At 50.8% G+C, this 20,462-nt stretch overlaps 8 protein-coding genes and 1 non-coding gene across 9 annotated transcripts; 6 read left to right on the top strand and 3 right to left on the bottom strand.

The window, feature by feature from the left end:
* Window positions 1–423: 423 nt before the first annotated feature.
* SCC2 (sister chromatid cohesion) lies at window positions 424–6,559 on the bottom strand. Its single transcript, XM_018270926.2, has 3 exons — window positions 6,272–6,559; window positions 5,988–6,183; window positions 424–5,935 (listed from the first exon to the last, which is right to left on the bottom strand). Exons 1-3 carry the CDS (start codon window positions 6,423–6,425, stop codon window positions 757–759), a joined length of 5,529 nt encoding a protein of 1,842 aa, XP_018134253.1. The 5' UTR covers window positions 6,426–6,559; the 3' UTR covers window positions 424–756.
* Window positions 6,560–6,783: 224 nt separating this feature from the next.
* On the top strand, window positions 6,784–7,249 carry RPA12 (DNA-directed RNA polymerase I core subunit rpa12; the record flags this gene model as incomplete). Its single annotated transcript, XM_018270925.1, has 3 exons — window positions 6,784–6,898; window positions 6,948–7,179; window positions 7,231–7,249. The coding sequence occupies 3 exons, from the start codon at window positions 6,784–6,786 to the stop codon at window positions 7,247–7,249; spliced, it is 366 nt and encodes a 121-aa protein (XP_018134249.1).
* LIA1 (deoxyhypusine hydroxylase) lies at window positions 7,128–8,602 on the bottom strand. The gene is made up of 2 exons (XM_018270924.2): window positions 7,921–8,602; window positions 7,128–7,870 (listed from the first exon to the last, which is right to left on the bottom strand). Exons 1-2 carry the CDS (start codon window positions 8,520–8,522, stop codon window positions 7,360–7,362), a joined length of 1,113 nt encoding a protein of 370 aa, XP_018134248.2. The 5' UTR covers window positions 8,523–8,602; the 3' UTR covers window positions 7,128–7,359.
* Window positions 8,603–8,716: 114 nt separating this feature from the next.
* On the bottom strand, window positions 8,717–8,810 carry VE01_01401 (the record flags this gene model as incomplete). Its single annotated transcript has 1 exon — window positions 8,717–8,810. It is a non-coding gene; the product is annotated as a tRNA-Gln (tRNA).
* A 721-nt stretch (window positions 8,811–9,531) lies between these two features.
* On the top strand, window positions 9,532–10,827 carry VE01_01400 (uncharacterized protein). Its single transcript, XM_018270923.2, has 5 exons — window positions 9,532–10,025; window positions 10,073–10,382; window positions 10,434–10,489; window positions 10,539–10,647; window positions 10,699–10,827. The coding sequence occupies exons 1-5, from the start codon at window positions 9,610–9,612 to the stop codon at window positions 10,729–10,731; spliced, it is 924 nt and encodes a 307-aa protein (XP_018134250.2). The 5' UTR covers window positions 9,532–9,609; the 3' UTR covers window positions 10,732–10,827.
* Window positions 10,828–10,846: 19 nt separating this feature from the next.
* VE01_01399 (uncharacterized protein) lies at window positions 10,847–12,445 on the top strand (the record flags this gene model as incomplete). Its single annotated transcript, XM_018270922.2, has 2 exons — window positions 10,847–11,381; window positions 11,445–12,445. The coding sequence occupies exons 1-2, from the start codon at window positions 11,195–11,197 to the stop codon at window positions 12,443–12,445; spliced, it is 1,188 nt and encodes a 395-aa protein (XP_018133968.1). The 5' UTR covers window positions 10,847–11,194.
* Window positions 12,446–14,445: 2,000 nt separating this feature from the next.
* Window positions 14,446–18,687, top strand: TEF3 (translational elongation factor EF-1 alpha). Its single transcript, XM_018270921.2, has 3 exons — window positions 14,446–15,239; window positions 15,451–18,335; window positions 18,384–18,687. The coding sequence occupies exons 1-3, from the start codon at window positions 15,055–15,057 to the stop codon at window positions 18,506–18,508; spliced, it is 3,195 nt and encodes a 1,064-aa protein (XP_018133967.1). The 5' UTR covers window positions 14,446–15,054; the 3' UTR covers window positions 18,509–18,687.
* Window positions 18,688–19,805, top strand: VE01_01397 (uncharacterized protein; the record flags this gene model as incomplete). The annotated part of the gene is made up of 2 exons (XM_018270920.2): window positions 18,688–19,676; window positions 19,803–19,805. Exons 1-2 carry the CDS (start codon window positions 19,155–19,157, stop codon window positions 19,803–19,805), a joined length of 525 nt encoding a protein of 174 aa, XP_018134100.1. The 5' UTR covers window positions 18,688–19,154.
* VE01_01396 (uncharacterized protein) lies at window positions 19,381–20,417 on the top strand. The gene has a single exon (XM_059463356.1). The coding sequence runs from the start codon at window positions 19,828–19,830 to the stop codon at window positions 20,272–20,274; it is 447 nt and encodes a 148-aa protein (XP_059320028.1). The 5' UTR covers window positions 19,381–19,827; the 3' UTR covers window positions 20,275–20,417.
* Window positions 20,418–20,462: the final 45 nt, after the last annotated feature.

Genomic DNA, 20,462 nt, shown 5'->3' with positions numbered 1-20,462 from the left:
TTACATATGTTGAGATACCCCGACAACCCGACACCTACCCCACCACAGCCTTGTCCCGTCTTGACGTCGGTCGAGCAAGGCCTCCTATCAACGATTTACCGGCAGTGATTTAGGGACACTATCCCATACTATCGTCTATCTAGGCTTTAAATATTCAGGCTGAATACAGAGTTGGAGAACAGGAAGCCGCTTGGTGGGGGGGAGGTGCGGGGGAGGGGTCTGTTAGAATCACTTGACAAACGCTAAGACGGGGAAAACTCCGGCTATACTCTGGAGTATTTGTTTTGATATTTGGGAAACCCAATTTGCATCCATCTCTGTTCGTTCCGGTAATCGGCGTGCTAAATAGGAACGGCGTCACAGCTGGAATTCATATTTATGCAAAGACCAGACAGACACATTCAAATATAATGTTAATATATTCGCAACTGACTATTCTGCTCGTTTCAAAGCTATATAGCTAAATTGCTAAATTGCAATCAGTGCCAGTTTGCCTTGTTGATGATTCCATCTTTTCCAGCCATTTCCTGCGAGATGGGCTTCTTAAATCCACCTCTATATCAAGCGTATACAGCTCTTCTGGGGAAATTATTGCCGCCCAATGCAGCAAAGCAATGCCGATAAAGCCATGTCATGTTCGCCGCCGTAAATGCCATCCCGTAGCACCAGCTATAGCCCTGTAATATAACTCCTCTCCCCCCCATAAACACCACTGCCCATAATATATATCTGCAGAAAATAAAATATGTTCTCCCATTAACTCCCGTAATCATCCCCTTCGTCACTGTCCGGACTTCCCCGCTTATTTTTCTTCGACCGACCCTTCGAATTTGATCGTGCGCCTTTCTTCCGGCCACCTGGTGTTCCGCTGGCCTTGCGCTTTCGTCCCCTCCCGCTACCGCTCGGGGGTTGGGATGCTTCTTCGTCATCACTTGGAGTCCGCAGCCGAGCTTGAGCGGCAACATCATCTTCCCCTTCCGCAGCGATCTTGAAGTCCTTGTCCACAGTGAGGAGTTCGACAAAATCCTTGCATTGGTCCATCATAGCTTCTCGAGACCCGAGACAAGACATTATTCTCGTACTCTCGTCCCAGAACTTATCGCCACTTGCAAAAGGTACTTTGGTTGGTGCCCTATTTAGGTCTTTAACGTTGGCCTTTGCCTTACCCTCACGCCGAGAATTCTGACTATTCATCAAGCCGTAGAGGCGGCGGAGATGCGTGCGTGCTTCCCAGAGGCAGGAAAGGACCATAGAACCGGCCGTGAGCTGGCGTAGACGCCCCAAATCAATGGCGCTTTCCGCTGAAGGAACGACCGCTTGTCCTGGCTCGGTTTCGGCTTGGCCATTCACCATGCGCAAGCTAAAAATTTCCGTCTCAATGGCGTGAGCAACATTACTGCCTGTACCAGTAACAACTTTCTCCATCGCAGAAATAGTTGCAAGAAGCTCATCCACGGTGGCATATTCAAAGAAGGCCAAATTTTCAATGACGAATTTAGAAAAGTCGACATGTGTAGGAAAATCCTCGGTTGCGTCAAGTTTCGATTGGTCAAAATCAATGCGAGCGCATAAGCTCTCGTAGAATCTCTTTCTTATCTTAACTTTGCTGATGTTGAGAACGTCTATCAAGAGATGCAGCTTTGCTGCATACTTGGCCGTTGACGGATCGCCAGTAGAGCTGATTGCTCCACGTGTGTCTTGAACGACATCATGCTGGTATGTGAACGCCAGTTGAACAGCCCTCGTGTATTCTTTCTCAAGGATGGTTTCGTGTTTTTCATGAAGTGACCGATGCTCTTGAAATGCTAGCTTCGCAATAATGTTGTTTTGCGATGTTTCGAGGGCAACAAATGTTTGCATGCACTCTTTCGGGTGATTCAGGCCCTGCCTATTGATGCTCGTGAGAATCTCAGTAGCTAGCAAGGCATGGTCATCTTGAGTTGCCAAGGCAATTTGGGTCAAGTAGGGCATGAATTTTTGGTAAATATATGTGCTGACTCCATCATGTCGGCTTCCGCCCATGACTCCGAGAGTTGCAACCGTCTCAGTACCAGCCCCAATATTTGGCTCCGCGTCTGGATCAGAGCGTTTCTCTTCGGAGAGGAAAAACTCCTTGAATGATCCCATGATGACAGACTCTAGGGACTGGACTTTATCTTCAAATGCGGCTTGGAAGGCAGTTGAGATAGAAGCGGTATCGTAGTTTTTCGGCCACGATTGGCACACTAGTCCTATTGCATCCAATGCGGCCTTTCTGATCTCAAGAGGCTGGGACGGAGATGCAAATGGTGCGAATGTATCAACCATGAGCTTTGATACTGAGTTCCCTTTGAAGTGTGGGAACTTTTGTCGAAAGGTGGTGATCTGGCTGTCCAGGTCGCAGTGCTTCCCGCACATTCCTGTAATGAGGAAAAGCTTAGAGATCTTGCGGACATTGTCATTAGCTTTTGTGTCAGAGAAATCCGTCTTGCCGAGCTTTCTAATGTTATCAATTGTGGAACATATGAGCCGTGCAAGGTTATCCGTGTTCTTGAGAACTTCGCTTATAATCCGGAGGCATGCAAAGATGTCGTCAAGCGCAGCTCTATGCATACGAGAAACCGTTGGCATTATGGTCTGGCGAACGGCGATGAGAAACTGAGAGTGCAGCGTCGAGAGCTGAGGGAAAACATGTCGAAATATGACAATGACACAGCGGAAAATTGTGATATCAGTCTCTGTTTTAGCGTCTGCAATGAAAGGCTGCAGAAGCTGGATCTGATCTGTCGTGAAAAGCTTGGAGTTGGCCTTCGCAAAGGTCATGAGAAGTTGCAATGCATCCTTCGTTTCGAGACGGTCGGGGCCGCCTAATCCAGCATCGCCAATTATCGTTTCAAACATTGTAGCTACAAATGTCTTGCAGACTTTGAAGTTTGCAGCTGCGTTCTTTGAAGTACTCGATAGAGAACTCTGCAGTACCCGGTCAAGGACACCAGCTATATCCGAACTGCGCTGTATGGTTTTCACCATTAATGTCACATGGTCGGTGATTGCCAGTCGACGCTGAACGGCATCATCTGCTGTTGGATCTTGCCCATAAAAGGGTGACAGCCATATTTCTTCGATAACTTGGCGAGCCAATTCTTGCACACTTTCGTCCAAATCCTTCGCTCTATGAAGCAGTGCATCTGCAATCAGACTTCTGATATCCCTATCGGTATTTCGAAGGTACACGTCCTTGATCAGCTTGATCGCACGCTTTCGTACCCCAGCATTGGAGTCAATCACCGCCCTTAGGATTGCAGGCAATGCTTCCTTTTCGAGCACCGGTCTGAGACCGATACACTTAGTAACAAGACCTAAAGCTGAGTCTCGAACCTGCACCGAAGTATCCATCAAGCAATTCAATATGAGTCGGATGACTGTTTCGCCTCGGTCAAGTATTGCTGGATCTGTCTCAAGAACTTGATTGACACTCTTTAAACTCTTGCTTCGGACTATGGCTTGATCACTGCTCATGGACTTGAGAAGAATCATCAGAACGCGTTCAGAAGCTTTGCAGAATGGCGAGTTAAGTAGAGTCAAAGAATATGCGAGTTTTGCCCGAACTTCTTCAATACGAGGAGCACTGTACTCCGTAGACAGCCATCTCTTGTCGTTAATCATCATGCGAAGACGATACGCAACTCGTCCATAGCTTCGCTCGAGCTCGGTCCGATCTCGATCGTCCTCTATAGGAGCATCGTAACTTGCGCAAATTTGGGATGCCCAATCGGCGGTGTAGTACCCAACAGCGCTTTCAAGGATGCTGTCGGTTCCATATCGATCATCGAGGTATTGGAGAGAGATGCAGTACGGGCCACCCCAATTGACAAGGTCCTGAACGTGAAGCTTGTCTTCGAAATAGGAACATAATACACGGAAGGGCATGCCGTCGACTTCGTCTGGGCCATCGTTGTAAGGCGACTCGGTCAGCTTTCGAACGTCGGACGTTAGCTTTGATATGGCTGCACCCATCTCGCCAAGTAAATCTAACGCCATGTTTTTGGCGCCAGGCGGAGTTTTATCGGCCTCTGCAAGATTCACCATATTAATGAGAAATATGCGTAAAAGTAACTCAGCTGCTGGCCAGTCCATCGAGTTCAGGCAAGTAATAAAGTCCTGGACAAAGAGATCGAGTAGGTTGCGGTATGGTGCATCCCCAGTCTTGGTGGACGTCATTGCCCGCTGGACAATAAAATTGACCACGTAAGAGGCACTAGACTTCGCCGTTCTAAGGAGTGGTTGTACTGTTTTTTGAAGCTCCTGGACAGCTGTTGAGGATTGCCTAGCCGCACGCGGTTCTGTATCGTAGACTGCAGGAAGTGGCCCATTTCCCATGAGGATCTGGAAGCCCGGCTCATCGGCCTCGCCATCAGCATCTTCATCTTCTTCATCCTGCGCTTCGCTCATTCGTGGAGACGAATTTGATTTGTTTGCACTTGTCTGGATCAAGCGCATCATGAGAGCCGACACCAGCTGGATGCTGCCTCCACTAGCCAGCTTAAATTGTCTCGCACTTTGCTTTGCCACGGGAAGCTTCTCCAATGACGTGAGGATTTCGTCGAAAATTCCCTGCCGCTGCTCCGTGTAGCTCGAAAAAATCTGTGCCAGGGTGTCCATCGCTACAACTCGAAGATTGTCGAATTTTGCTACTCCCAAAACCGAATCTTTCTCGCTGTGAGCGTTTTCAACAAAAATCAATCGCGACACAGTATACTCTAGAGTATTTATGACGGTCTCGGATAGCTCAATAGTGGAGACAAGATCCCTCAAGAGGCTCAGTACTCGCACGCATTGTAAAACAATATCCCTAATGGTCTTCTTGTGTGTCGAAAGAAGCTTAAAGACGGAAGATTGAGATCCAGCGTCGCGGAGCTCGACGATTGGAACGACGCACGAGTCTAGCACATTGTTCAAAGCGTGGACTGATGCTTGAATAACTTCTTCGGAGTAGAGTTGCTTTTCTTCACGGCCACCAGTCATGATCCGGAGCGAGGCTCTCGCAGATTTAAGCCCGATATCAGCCACAGCAACATTTTCTAGGAACGTCTCCATATCGGATTCTTCCCAGGTCTCGTCAAATCTCAAACTAACAACACCAGTCGCTCTGATAGCCCCATCACAAAGCTTTTGGAGCCTGGTAAGATCGCCGACGGGCACCTGGGGAAGTCTGCCCAAGGAAATAATCTTCTGAAGCAAAATGTGAACCTTCGACAAAGCAGGGGATGTGAGGCTAGTAACATTATCTTCCCCAATCTTTTCGCATAAGCCATGGCCGCCCGGATTACCTTCTGATTCGAAAACGCCCTGCAAGTGTTCTTGCAGCTCACGAAACGCGGCATCAGCTTGCTCGCGCTGGTCCGGCCCTTCTAAGACATCGTCTACGGACAATTTGCGTTTTCTCACGGCGCGGTCCGTGGGAGATGGCATACTTTCGGCGTTTTCGTTGTAAACGGCGTACTCTGAATCGAAATATGATTGTGGAACATCAGCTATCGAACCCGTAGAAGACAGCCTAGTGCCACCCATCTCGCTGGGTTCTCTGGGAGGAGTTATGGTCCGTGGATTGTAGGTTTGCATCGAGTGTGATGCTGCAGCCTCTATAGATGCATTTCTGACGGGTGCATGATTGCCATTCTCCGATTTAGGTTGGTGGTGGGACTGGATATCCTTGGTCTGTGGATGTTTGACAGAGCTTTTCTTTGTGGGTTTTTGTCGGCTAGATGATGTTGGCTTCGATGGAGCATGAGAACCATTTCCACTCGCAAACTGGGGTTCAGGAGCATCCGGCATTGACGGCTCAAACCCTATGGTTGTCGTATCAAGCAGCATTCGGGCGAACGTGGACATCTGGGTAGCTGGGGGCGGATTGTCTGGCTTCGATCTGCCAGCGGTCGGAGCAGTTTTGAACTTGCTGTTTCCAGTCAGATTATGAATGTGCCAGTTCATGCAATATCGGAACTCACAATTGTGTTATGCCCTCTGGTCTGAGAAGTTGTTGCAGGTCACTCAGAGCCTTTCCAAGTCTTTGTGTCGTGCCGTTCGATTCCGAGGTTGGCCCATCGAGTATAGCAAGACCTTCTCTGGCAGCATTCTCTTCTGCTGGTGTAGCAAATATAGAAGCTGATGCTCTGTCGCCAATGCTAGGTAACGGGATAATACCTGAAGGTTATGTGTAAGTGGTGGGAGTTTGACATGGAGTAGATCGGATGTGGTTGTCAAAAGTTGAGGTGCGGGGGGTGCCAAATACCAGTATTGAACGGGACAACTGAGGACATCGGGGAATGGGCGAGAGCCTCTTGCACAGAAAATGGCTTCACGCGTCCCCGACTTGAGCCATGTCTTCCTTGTTGCTCCCCAGTCGCCGGAGGACCTGGAGGTCGCGCGTAGCCATTGCGTTCCATTGTGGCGATTTAGAGAGCATGAGAACGGCGATGCGCTAGGAGAGATACGGGTGGCGCATTGCTGGCGCTATTAGAGAGTCCTTGTTCGGGAGTATTGGCCTTTGTCAGAGCAATGTGATGTATCTGATCGTTCACCATCCGACGTCGACGTCGCAAGGCAGTTGCGATGGTAGCCCTGCGTCAAATAGGGCTTAGCGCGGCCTATCAACCATCTGTGCATCCCAACTTCGATGAAAGCGGCTTACCGCCTTTGCAGAATTATTTTTATGTGCCAGCCTCACGACGACTTTATCGCTACAACGTAAATTTGACATTTTCAGTACCATATTTCGTATAACAGCTTTGTTTATTAATCAAAATGTCTGCAATTGGGTCTCTTGTTTTCTGTACCGACTGTGGTAATCTTCTAGACAGCTCAACTGGTGATGCCAATACCCTCTTGACGTGCGCATGCTGTGGCACCGAAAACAGAGGTAAATTTGTCTTTCGAATTTATCCAAAAACTATATACTAATAGCTCAGATACCTCATCTCAAACAGTCCTAACTAAGACGAAAGCCTCCTCGTTTCCCTCGGTGTTGAGGCAGAAGCGATCAGCTGTGCAGACCGTGGAAATGAGCGACAGAGACAACGAGGCAACTGCCATGGAGACTTGCCCCGAGTGTGGCCGAAAGGAAGTGAAGTACCAGTCGTTGCAGCTGAGAGGTGCAGATGAAGGCTCTACCAATTTCTATACTTGCGAGTGTGGTTACAAGTAAGTTACGCGTGAAATCGAAGTGAACTTGAAACTAATGTCTCACTCTAGATGGAAAGAAAACAACTGATGTGGAAAACTCCGTCTATGCCATTTTATGCTGGATATCTACTCCAGACAAGCTTGGAGCTGTTGCCAGCTGCCCGCCTTCCGCCTTACAATCAATCGCTGCTGTACTATTCATGCCGCCGCGGTGCCGGCAGCCTCTGGGATCAAAGCATACTCTGTCTCACCGCTCCTCTCGAACTCAGCCATATCCAAAGCGACAATCACACTCTCCCTCACAACCTGCTCGCTATCGTTCAAGAATCGCTTCAACACATCTTCAACGCCATCCTCGTCTCCCAAGCTGCCCAGGGCTTCCGCCGCCTCGTGCCTAACCATGCTAGCCTCCTTGGTGTCGCTCAACGCGGCAGTAAGTGCGGGTATCGAAGCCGGGTGTGACAGCTGGCCAAAGACAAACGCAATCTCGTGTCGGAACAAGGCAGATGAATCGGCGAAGCCCTTGGCAAGAGCAAGGACAGCGGGGACCGCAGTGGGGAGGTCGGGAGGCGAAGCCAAGTCGCGGAGGCCGAACATAGCTCTGTATCGTAGGAAGAGAGGCGATTCTGGGTTCAGCAACGTCTTCTCAAGATCTTCAACCGTAGAGTTCTGCGCCGTTGTCGGAGCGGGGTCAATAGAAGCAAAATCACTACCAAAATTAGTATCGCGTGCCTCAAGCTACCAAACGACCCAACGTACCTCTGCTGTAGTTTCTCCTTCTTGCTCTCCTCCGAATTCTCCCACTCGATCCTCGCAACTGCGATCTCGCACGTCTCCCTCACAACATCCACCTCCCCCTCTTTATCTCTAAAGTCCTTCAATAGTGCTATACTCCCAGTATCTCCCAGTGCCCCGAGCGCCTCAGCCGCCTCATGTCGGCACATACTGTCCTCCGCCACATCCTCGAGCACAGCCCGCAGATACTGTGCCGCAACTAAATTCTTCGTCTGCCCCAAACAGTACGCAACTTCATGTTTGAGTAGCGCCGATGGCGATGCGAATGCGGCGGCGATGGCCTGGATCGCAGGGAGTGTCTGGGGGGAGTCGTCTGGCTGGGAGGCAAGATGCTTCAGCGAGAAGAGGGCGCGGAAGCGCTGGGCAAGAGGGGTGGACTCGGTGGTGAGGCTGGTGCGCAGGGCGATGATCGTGGGGTCTTGAGTTTCGGGGATACTCTGGGCCACTTGGGAAGGCGCTGCTGCTGCCATTTTTGCGGTTTTGTGGGATGTGAGGGGTGAGGTAGTCGTTGTGGTGGTGTCTTGGTGGGGGTGAGAAAATAATGGCGGATAAGCTTGGGGTTGCATGGACTTGGCTTCTTATCGCAGGTCACATGAAAATGGTACCAAGACACTTCAATAAAAAGTCAAAAAAGCCGTTCGACCTGTTGTCATAATTATTTCCTTCGCCGTGTTAGTCAAGGCTACATTGGTTCTAATTTTTAAGTTATTTACTTCGTTGCCCTAAAAAAAATTGACAAAAAATTGTAATTGACCGGCGAAGGTCGTACCGAGATTCGAACTCAGGTCCCCGGAATGATTGCGAATGAATCGTGATCAGAATCCGATGTGATAACCAACTACACTATACAACCCGAAAGGGGCTTGCTTTCATGTAAGGTGATCGCACAATTGTAATTATATATGAGCAAAGATATACAAATTGATGTTCAACCAGAACGCATCAGAGAAACATATTACGAGAGATGATAGAGGCAAGGCCCATAATGGACAACTTCAGCTTCCATGTAGAAAATATGTGAAGGTGTATGTATGGAAGAGTTAATTAAGTGACAACAAGACCTAAGTAAGTGACAGCAGGGCTCGAGTTGGAAGACAACTTAAACGGCAGCAGGAGTGAAGTGACAGCATGAGCGACAGACACCACAGAAAGAATGCGGGGACGAGACAAATATATAACTATAAGGTTTCGCGCGTAATTAATTATATATAATTAACACTCACTATTGATTGTTATTGTTCATGTTGTAGACTGTAGTGGAGATTGCAGAAAGGTAGGAATAATTCCTATCTATTTATTATTTGCCTGTATATTTTATAAATCGCTATCAGCCTTCACTACTGTCACAATAATTCATCCAAGACTTTATAGGTTTCAAACTCCAGTAAATTAAAATATTCCTTACTCCATATATGAATAAAACATATTAGTAGAAATGGAAATATATACACCCACTTCTTATGACGCGATTTTGGTAGGAGTTCCTACCATCCGGGTACGCGCGGGGTTCAATTTGCCGACTATCTCACCCCCACTTTTGATGGCACCAACTCAACTGCCCTGTATAGTATACGATCCAACTTGATTTATAAACCCCGCCTACCACCCCCCCTCTCTCCAATTATTCTCTGAGTCAAGCGTCACATTGTTTACATGCCACCAGCTCGCATCCTAAATACCCTCGTTCGCTCCGCCCTACTTCGCAAACCTGTCTCCAGTGCTCTACAACCAAACTTTATCACTCCGACACTCCTACGCGCTATGTCTGCCTCGGCCATGTCAGGTCGCCTAACGGGCAAGACCATTGTCATCACTGGCGCCTCCTCCGGCATCGGCCGCTCAACCGCGATTGAGTTCGCAAGGACGGCGCCCAAGGACTTGAAGCTCGTGCTGACAGCCCGTCGGCTCGAGACGCTTGAGGAGGTCGCAGCAGAAATCAAGAAGGAGGTCGGAGATGGCGTCAAGGTTCTGCCCTTCAAGCTGGATGTTAGCCAACCGGAAGAGGTGAAGACATTTGTGGAGCGGCTGCCGGAGGAGTTCAGGGAGATTGACGTACTAGTCAACAACGCGTTTGTGACCCCCGGCTGATCTGCGGACATTGCTAACGACGCTATAGCGGACTGGTGAAGGGTGTAGCACAGGCGCCGTCCATTGAGGAAGAAGACCTCAATGTCATGTTTGCGACCAATGTCACGGGACTCATCAACATGACGCAGGCCGTGCTACCGATCTTCAAGAAGCGCGCGGAGGGAGGCAAGGGTGATATTATCAACATTGGCAGCATCGCTGGCCGGGAACCATACGCGGGAGGTAGCATTTACTGCTCTACAAAGGCGGCCGTGAAGTCATTTACGGATGCTTTGAGGAAGGAACTGGTTGCTACGAGGATCAGGGTTATCTCGGTTGACCCCGGACAGGTCGAGACCGTATGCCATCCTATCTCCACAATGGACCACAGACTTACTGACTGATTATAGAACTTCTCCGTTGTCAGGTTCTATGGTGATAAGTCGAAGGCTGATGCTGTTTACGCGTAAGTCTGCCTCAACCTACAGAAAAAGCAAGATTCTGAGAATGTATAGCGGCTGCGAGCCATTGACCCCCGAGGACATCGCCGAGATTATCGTCTTCGCTGCCGGTCGCCGAGAGAATGTAGTAGTTGCGGATACATTAGTTTTCCCCAGCCATCAGGTAAGACACCTTTATAATATTGGTAGACCTTTGTACTGATAATTTTTATAGGCCAGCGCGGGCGTGATGCACAGGAAGACTTAAATGACGGTTGTGAAGTTGGATTGTAAATGAGGCTGAATAATTGTTACATAACACTAGAATATTAGATAAAGCAATCTGAAACATTGGCGACGTGGAATTGAGTATTTATCGTGAATCATGAATACCCATCAGGATTGGGTTTCGTGCCAATATCGGGGAGCTCTAGATAAGATAAAATCTACCCCGCTATCAGCCCCAGGCAGCTCTTGCCGCCTCATCGTCATCAACCCATAACCCAGTCACTGAACCTGAGCTGCCCAAAACATACTTTAAAACCTTAACTCTTAGCCAACTCTAGAGATATTTCGCTGGTCGATGGTACGCCTTGAGAAATCATATCTGCAAACAACTGCTTCGACATATTTCAACGCCCCTTCAACGTCACTTCCACTCTCCGCATCACTACAACGTCAACATCAGCTTGCAACGTTTATACGGCTCGACAACCATATAATCCGCCACCATGGCATCGGATCCCTTGAGCGTCGAAAGCGTCATCGGCCATATGGCCGAGGCCCTTCCAATACATGAGCAGGGAGATACATCTTCAGACCTCAGCTCCTCATATGAGGCCATCGCACTCTTCGCCCACGCTTGCATGACAGCCGTAGGCTTCCGCATTCTCGGCTTCTCAGAAGGCCAAAAAATAGGTAAGCAAGCTCTTCCTTCCATCATCTCAAACTATAGCATCATGCTAACTGCCACCTTCTCAGAATCCGAGCTCGCAGCCGTCGCCCCGCGCCTCTCACCACGGTGGAACGACTCCTACGGCTCCTACTCCTTCCTCTACGCCCACTCCCAATCCTCCCTCCAATACATCATCAAAGTCGACCGACTCGGCGGAAAAGCCGAGATCCGTGGCCTCGGCCTCGGCGACGAGCGCATCACTCGCTTCGAAATCGTAGCCAAAGACTACATCTCCTCCTCCGCGCTCCCGCTGCGCATCCCCTTCACCGCCGCAGGCATCGAAGATCGCGACGACCTCCCCCGCAAACTTAAAGATATCTTCATCTCCGAGTCCCGCATCAAAGACCTTGCCTCCCTCTTCAAAACAACAGTCATCCAGAAGCTCATCCCCGGTCTGAACAAAGAAGGCTACGAGGACACCGCAGCACGCCAGCAGGCACAGGATGACAGGGAAGAGGCTTATGCGCGGCGCAACCCTCGCGAGGACCCGCTCGCGGACCCCGGTCTTCCCGAGCCCGCGCGCCCTTACCCCTTCCCGCTTCGCGACCCCCTTAATCCGCCGCCTCGGGGTCCGGTTCCCGACTTCCCACCACCAGGGTTCGAGGATGAGTATGAGCTCCAGCGCCCGCCGAGAGGGATGGGTGCCGCGTTCCCTGGCGGTGGTAGGAGTCCATATGGGATCGGTGGGGATGATTTGAATCCCCCGGGACTGGGACCGCATGATCCGCTCCGGGGCAGTTTTATCCCTGGGGGAAGGCCGGGAGGTTTCGGAGGGATGCATCCGACGTTTGATGACCCGCTGTTTGCGGGGAGGAGGGGAAGTGGAGAGGGAGGTGGGTTTGATCCCCAGGCGCCGGAGGGGGCGAGGTGGGATCCTATTGGGCCTGGGGAGGGGCCGAGGGATAGGATGGGGAGGGGGAGGGGAGGTGGGGGGTTCCCTGGTGGAGGGGGTCATCAGGGAGGGTTTGGGGGGAATGGGAGGCCGCCTAATCCGTTTGGGGGGTTTGGGAATAATGATTTCATCTGAGTTGTGAAGAGACGAGGCGGAGTGAGAGAGTCACATTAAGGGAAGGGGGGAGTGTAATGATAACTTACAAAATAATGACAATAATGTATCTAATTTCTCCTCAAATAAATAACCAGCCATGTAATCCCACGGAGGCGCTACAACCCAAATTTGAAACAGGATATCACAAAGCATAATCTTGTGCTTATGTATGGATGTACCGCCCAAGGGCCCCTTGGTCGGCACAGTACAGCCGTCCAATGGGCATTAGAAAGAGGAACAAGGAGATTGAGAGGAAGAATGAGAATGAGAGGAAGAAGGAGAAGCACCCACTCTAGACAAGCCACATAGGCCCATAGTTGTCGCTTTAGTCTTCCTGTCACTTAACTCTCACTGTCGCTTGGGTTTTGCTACCGATCAAGTCTTGCTGTCACTCCCTAAGTGGCAGCCACCCAGACCTCGTCTGGCATGGGTGCGTCTTGGCCTCCTCCAGTGCCTCTGTCGCGGCCAGGGGCAGTATCCTTCCTCTCCCCGATCTTCGTCTTTGCTCCGCGGAACAACGACGCGAAGCTGTCTTTCTGTGCCAGGAGCTCTTTTGGATGATAACTGAAGAAGCGCCGCGTACTCAGAGAGCTGCCATGCCACAAGCCAAAAACAAGGACATGAAAGACGTCGCTGCTCTTCCTCCTCCCCCAACCCCCTCCTTTCGATCCCCTCCCCCTTCTCCCCTCCCAGCGAAGCGAAGAAAGCTCACCCAAAAGAAGAAGCCGAAGACCTCAAAGTCACGAGACAATCACGTGATCCCCTTCCACACATCCCCTCGCCACCCACTTTCCCATCTCAACGCACCACCAAACGGAAGCTTCTTTAGTGGATCCCACGCCGCCGAGACCCCCTTATCGATATCGATCTCACGCGCGCGCCACCGGGCAAGCAGAAGGCGTGGGAAAATCTGGGGTAGGAGCGATCGATGGATGGGGCGATGTATGGACAGTGCTTTTGAGAAGCGAGGGAGGAGAGTGGATTTTGGAGGGGGTGGGGGGTTACTGGGAGCAGGGGTTCACTTGTTGGAGGGCTGAGGGGGATGGAATGGGCTGGGCAGGGTTGATGGGCTTATGGGTTCATGGCGGTTGTGTGAGGGTGGAAGGGGGTTTGTGTTTTTTCAGCTCGTGGGAGGGTGCATGAGGTTGTGTTTTGTGTGATGTTGTTGGGGCTGCCTGGGGTTGCCGGCTTATGGTTGTCTTGTCTGCTGTGGTATGGTATTGAGGAGGGCTGTCAGATATTTTATTTTGGCGGCCTTGTAAATCTGACGGGTGCGTGAGAGGATGAGCTGGGATGGAAGGCGGTGAGTGGCTTGGGGAGGCCGAGATGCATGATGTAGAGTACCGTTGTTTAACGGAGAATATGTATCTGTGAGGCGGTGGGAAGGGAAGGGAAAGATAATCCCGGGATGTAGCGGTCTTGTTTTCTTTTCGGGAGATACTTTTCAGTAAGAGCCGGAAGTAGGATCGGGGAAGGCGTGGTGCAATTACTCGTGTTTTCCCTTGCTGTTATTGTAGAATAATCGCTGCTAGACTCTATTTGATAGCATCAAGACCCTACGAGAACGTTCCCCAGATATGAGAAATGATAGGGCGGCAGACTTGGGAAGCGAAAAATAGTGGAAAAGTTCGATTCCGAGGCTTGAAAGTACAGTGGTTGTATAATGCATACTACCGCACTTTTGCCACAAACCAAGCCATCACTCTTGTGGAGGCGGTGAGGGACGTTGAGCCAATAGAATGTCGCCGCCCTCCATGGTAGGAGTATTGTGATACAAGTTCGATGTGTGGAAACATGTGAGGACCGCCTCACAAACCCCAAGTATAGTCGAGTATCAGGAACCTGTACAACTCTACCACACTCTACCGCCTGCACTACTACGCCGGGCTGTGTCAAGCCAGGGCAAAAAATATACTTTGCCCAATAGCGTGCCGTTACTAATATAAGATTTTTCATGCGGCGAACGACACACCACATCTCGCTTTTAAAAAAAAAAAATGTTCGCCGCACCGGCGTGGAAAAAGTGGTGTGGTAGTAGTAGTAGGTGGCTGGCCTGTTTGTAAATAAATACTGAACATATAATCCCATACCCCACTAGCTTTTGATCCTCCTTTCCTATCTCTCTCTTTCTTACCCCTCTCCACTCTATACTACGCCTTTCGTGCTTTTTGCTCCTCCCTCCGGTTCTCCTTCGTTAGAGTCGCGGTTATAGAAGACGATACGATAACGATACGATCAATACCCCACGAATAATCTCGCCACACTCAGCATTTTCTCTTCATTTCTTAGCCACCAGAAAAGAGAAGAAATAGACAAGAAATAGACAAGAAGTCTAGAAAGAACACATACTCCTCATACTCCGAAACATCAAACCACCACGAATTCGCCCCCAGCCGTCGAATCGCATTCGCCCGATTAGCTCCCACTAGGAAGTCTTAGGGACACTTACGATACCGAGCCAACGCCGCCTGGCGTTTTCGCGCTAAAGAAATTCTTTCGATACCCACAAAAAACAATTCCCCCCCCCTCCTTCAAAACACCTCTCCCTCTCTCCCCTCCTTTCGATTCTCCCTCTTCCTTCCATCACCATGCCATCCGTCCAAGCCATGGATTCCTCAAACATCAAGAAGGAGAATGCACAGTCCATCAAGGTTCTTGATGACCTGATGGCAAAGTTGAGCGTGTCCAAGTCGCAAGACGAGGTCAACGCTGCCACCAACAACATTGCCACATTCATCAACGGCCCTATTGAGGAGCAAGACGCCCCTACCAAGTAAGTTGCAAAAGCCCTCCTCTGGATCCCGATCTCGAATATTTTACAAAAACTTCTTTCCTTGTGTTGCCTCGCCTCGAGAGATAATCCCTTTATCGGGCTGCTCTTGGTGGGGTTAACAAAATAACCCCACGGGCGCAATCAGAAGAATTTTTCACACTTTAATTTTGCCTCATTTCAAGGATACTTTACTAACAACAACTTTCTACAGGGCCGTCGATGCCATCACGAAGCAGCTCAACAACAAGAAGGATGCTGCCGCCCGTGAGCGTGGCCTGAACGCCATCCAGGCCATCGCCGAGCACTCCCAGATCGCCGCCAGCGTTGAGCCATACCTCATCGTTCTACTGCCATCTGTCCTCGCCGCTGTCGGTGACAAGACCCCCGCTGTCAAGACCGCCGCCAACGCTGCTGCTCTTGCCATCGTCAAGGGTGTCAACGCCAACGCCGTGAAGGCTCTCCTCCCTCCCATCATCAACTCCATCCTCACCGCCCAGAAATGGCAGGAGAAGATCACAGGTCTGACCTGTATCGAGGCTCTCGTCGAGACCTCGGCATCACAGCTCGCTCTCCGCGTCCCAGACCTGATCCCAGTCGTCTCTGAGTCGATGTGGGACACCAAGCCTGAGGTCAAGAAGATGGCCTACGGCACCATGGAGAAGGTCTGCGGTCTTATCGTCAACAAGGATATCGACCGCTTCATTCCCGAGCTCATCAAGTGTATCGCCAAGCCAGAGAACGTCCCAGAGACCATTCACTTGCTCGGTGCCACCACCTTCGTCACTGATGTCCACGAGCCAACCCTCGCCATCATGGTTCCCCTCCTGGATCGTGGTCTTGCCGAGCGTGAGACCGCCATCAAGCGTAAATCCGCCGTTATCGTCGATAACATGTGCAAGCTTGTCGAGGACCCCAACATTGTCGCCGCTTTCTTGCCAAAGCTGATGCCTGGTCTCACCAAGAACTACGAGAACTTGGCTGACCCCGAGGCCCGTGAGAAGACCAAGCAGGGTCTTGACACCCTTACCCGTGTCGGTGCCGTCGTCGATGGCAAGATCCCGGAGCCATCCCACGCTGGTTCCATCCCCACCGTCCTTGCCATCCTCAAGCAGATCGTTGCTACCAAGCACAAGGATGCCGTTGCCAAGTTCGAGCCATCCCTCTACTACATCGCGTCCCTTGCCGGTCAGCTGATCGACGAGAAGGATGCCGATACCCACAACTGGACCAGCGCTATCAAGCCATACGTCGTTGCCATCGTTGGCGAGACTGATGCCCAGGATATCGTTGACGAGCTCCGCCGCCGTGCCTCCCCAGGTGCCGAGGCCGAGGATGCCGCTGAGGCTGACGATGAGGAGGGTGAGGATCTGTGCAACTGCACCTTCAACTTGGCCTACGGTGCCAAGATCCTGCTCAACCAGACCCATCTCCGCCTGAAGCGTGGCCAGCGTTACGGTCTTTGCGGACCTAACGGTTCCGGAAAGTCCACTCTCATGCGCGCCATCAACAACGAGCAGGTCGAGGGTTTCCCCAAGAAGAGCGAGGTCAAGACCGTGTTCGTCGAGCACGACCTTGACTCTGCCGATACCGAGCAGACCACCATTGCCTGGACCATGAAGAAGTTGGCCGAGGTTGGTGTCGAGACCTCCCAGGAGGATGTCGAGAAGCAGTTGGCCGAGTTCGGCTTCACTAGCGACATGACCAGCGGTATGATCACCGCCCTCTCCGGAGGATGGAAGATGAAGCTGGCTCTTGCCCGTGCCGTTTTCGAGGACCCTGATATTCTGTTGCTCGATGAGCCTACCAACCATTTGGATGTCAAGAACGTCAAGTGGCTCGAGGATTACCTGCAGAACTCCCCCTGCACATCCATCATCGTGTCCCACGACTCCAAGTTCCTGGACAACGTCTGCCAGCACATCATCCACTACGAGCGTTACAAGCTTAAGCGTTACCGCGGTAACCTCAAGGAGTTCGTCAAGAAGTGCCCATCCGCCAAGTCCTACTACGAGCTCGGCGCCTCCGAGATCGAGTTCAAGTTCCCTGAGCCCGGTTTCCTTGAGGGTGTCAAGACCAAGGCCAAGGCCATTGTTCGTGTCAACAAGATGAGCTTCCAGTACGAGGGTACCCCCAAGCCCCAGATCACCGACATCTCCTTCCAGTGCTCGCTCGGCTCCCGTATTGCCGTCATTGGCCCCAACGGTGCCGGAAAGTCTACTCTCATCAACGTCCTCACTGGTGAGCTGATCCCAACCATCGGTGACGTCTACACCCACGAGAACATCCGTATCGCCTACATTAAGCAGCACGCTTTCGCCCATATCGATCACCACCTCGAGAAGACCCCATCTGAGTACATCCAATGGCGTTTCCAGACTGGTGAGGATCGCGAGACTATGGATCGTGCCAACAAGATCGTCACCGACGAGGATGAGAAGGCCATGGACAAGGCTTACCGCATCGAGGGTACCCTCCGTCGCGTCATCGGCATCCACTCCCGCCGCAAGTTCAAGAACTCCTACGAGTACGAGTGTTCGTTCGCTCTTGGTGAGAACATTGGCCTCAAGAACGAGCGCTGGGTTCCCATGATGACCGCCGACAACGCCTGGATCCCGCGTACCGAGATTCTCGCCTCCCATCAAAAGATGGTCGCCGAGGTCGATCAGAAGGAGGCCCTCGCCTCCGGTCAGTTCCGCCCTCTGGTCCGCAAGGAGATCGAGCAGCACTGCGCCAACTTCGGTCTCGATGCCGAGCTTGTTTCTCACTCCCGCATGCTGGGTCTCTCCGGTGGCCAGCGTGTCAAGGTCGTCCTCGCCGCCTGCTCGTGGCAGCGTCCTCATTTGATCGTCCTCGATGAGCCTACTAACTACCTGGATCGTGACTCCCTTGGAGCTCTTTCCAAGGCTATCAAGTCCTTCGAGGGTGGTGTTATCATCATCACTCACTCGGCTGAGTTCACCAAGGATCTTACCGAGGAAGTCTGGGCCGTCGTTGACGGTAAGATGACTCCTTCGGGACACAACTGGGTGCAGGGACAGGGAGCTGGACCTCGTTTGAAGGGAGACGACGAAGAAGAAGAACGCTTCGATGCCTTAGGTCCAAAAATTCCCCCCTCTTATAGACCTATAACTGACTGAAAAACAGGCAACAAGCTCGAGAGCACCAAGAAGAAGGCCAAGCTTTCGTCCGCCGAGCTCCGCAAGAAGAAGAAGGACCGTATGGCCCGCCGCAAGCGTGGCGAGGAGGTCTTCACTGATGAGGATGAGTAAACGGTTTACAAAATGGGTTTATATCTTGTTTGTTTTCGGCGTTTAATAAATGTTTCTCATGCGCCATGCGAAAGTTTACGATGGGGGAAGAAAGGAGGAATTCGCGCCGCGGGGGATGGATAGAGGTTTGCGCGGTGGAACCTGAGTTTTTATGGATAGAACATAGATCATAATAGACCATGTTTGTTCTGAATTCGTTTGTTGTTTGTTCTCTTTGTGATTGATGATATTTGTGGTGATGGGGTCGTTTGTGAGGAACTGTCCACGTGACCTCAGTGAGTGAGGCACTGAAAATCGTGATTGGTCGCACAGCGCCTCAGGCATTGTGGGTTTGCTTTCAGTGTCTATGAATGAGAATATGCCAAATAGGCGCTTAATAGACAATATTTATTATAAATTGCTGTTCTCTTCGCGATTGACGATGATGTTAAAAGAGACAAAAGCTTTGCGATCTTCTTCGTGCCCACCTGACCTAGTTATGATAACTGAAAATTGAGCGTTGCTGCACAGCGTCTCAACATTATAATTTTGCTTTCAGTGCTTATAAAATAGAATATTCCGTACAGACATTATCAATATATATAAATCTACTAAAGTCTAAAATCTACAAATCGCCGGCGACGAGGTTGATGACCAGCGTCAGTCCATGCCAGCCGATGCCTCCACCGATCCTTCCCGAGCTGCGGATGTGGCAGAGGAGGTGGACGAAGACGAAATACTCGCCATCCTCGACGGAGACGAGGTCGCCTTCGGAGATGCCATCGGGGACGACAGGGATGGATATTTCATTCCCGGTCCCGACGACGATGAAGGCTCTGGTGACGACGATGATGGAGAAGCTGATGCTGGTCCATCGTCGTCGAGCGACGAGATCGCCACCAGTGGCGGTGGTGCCGAGATAGCTGTGGAAGGTGGCGCGAATCCACCAGCAGCTTCTCACATGGCACCAGCCCAGCAAATGTCGGATGACAGATGCAAGGCACTCTTCCGGCGCCGTATGCTTATGGCAATCGCGGGCTTGAAGGAGTTTGCCCAAGTGATCAAATATGATCCAACACGACAAGGGCAGAGGTCGAGATATCCAATAAGCTACAGCTTTTGGTTCTCGCTCTGCCGCGTCTCGGTGGACGACTTGATGGAGTCGTATATGGCGGCAATTCCGCGCAAGGTAAGCTGCTGCTGGGACAAGACTCTCTTGCCCCAGCTTCAATCTCGGCACTCGATGGTGATCAGAAGCACCATCATAAATCGAAGGGGATTTATGTTGGGCTGCCATACGTACATCTGTTGGAAGTGATCGTGATGATCATCCTCCAGTCATGCCCTCGCCCCCAGCGCAACTCGAGATTAATGAACGCTACTTGGACGTTCCTGAGATCATTAGACGTTTTCACTTGGTAATCGAAGTCCCGGAGGCATGGAGACTCATTACGATTCGCGAAGCCGTCCTGTTTATCAGCGAGAGAGAACTACCCCGCGAGTCAGATGGATCGTTCTCGCTCACAAACGGCCAACGCGCAAACGGTCTATTGTCTGCAGCGTGTGGGATTTTACAAGATAGTATCTGCAAAGATGCTGAGCGCCCAAGCTTCAATTGTTCGACTGTTTTCGGTTGTTATCTCCTGGAGGGCCTCAACGCCTGCGCAAGCGGTTATTGGAATAAACGGAATTCCCGCTGTTCTCATCGTGGTAAGTCACGAGGCATCATATGGGGAGGCGTGGCGGCTAACTGGCTCGTATATTCGGACAAGGCAGATAGAATATGACATGCCATATAAACGCTATTGTTATATTTAAATTTATTAGAATTTGAAATGTAAAAGCTTTTAATTAATTACTAAAGTAGGAGTATAGACTAATAACAACTAGTAAACTAAAATGAAGGCAGTTTTACGCAAAATGACCGAAGTCTAAGACCGTCTCTAATAACCTAAATATTATTTACACGCATAGC

This window comes from Pseudogymnoascus verrucosus (genome assembly GCF_001662655.1).
Source record: "Pseudogymnoascus verrucosus strain UAMH 10579 unplaced genomic scaffold scaffold_4, whole genome shotgun sequence".
NCBI lineage: Eukaryota > Fungi > Ascomycota > Leotiomycetes > Thelebolales > Thelebolaceae > Pseudogymnoascus > Pseudogymnoascus verrucosus.
Note: the sequence above shows the minus strand (reverse complement) of the source record. Positions and strands in the feature narration are given on the sequence as shown.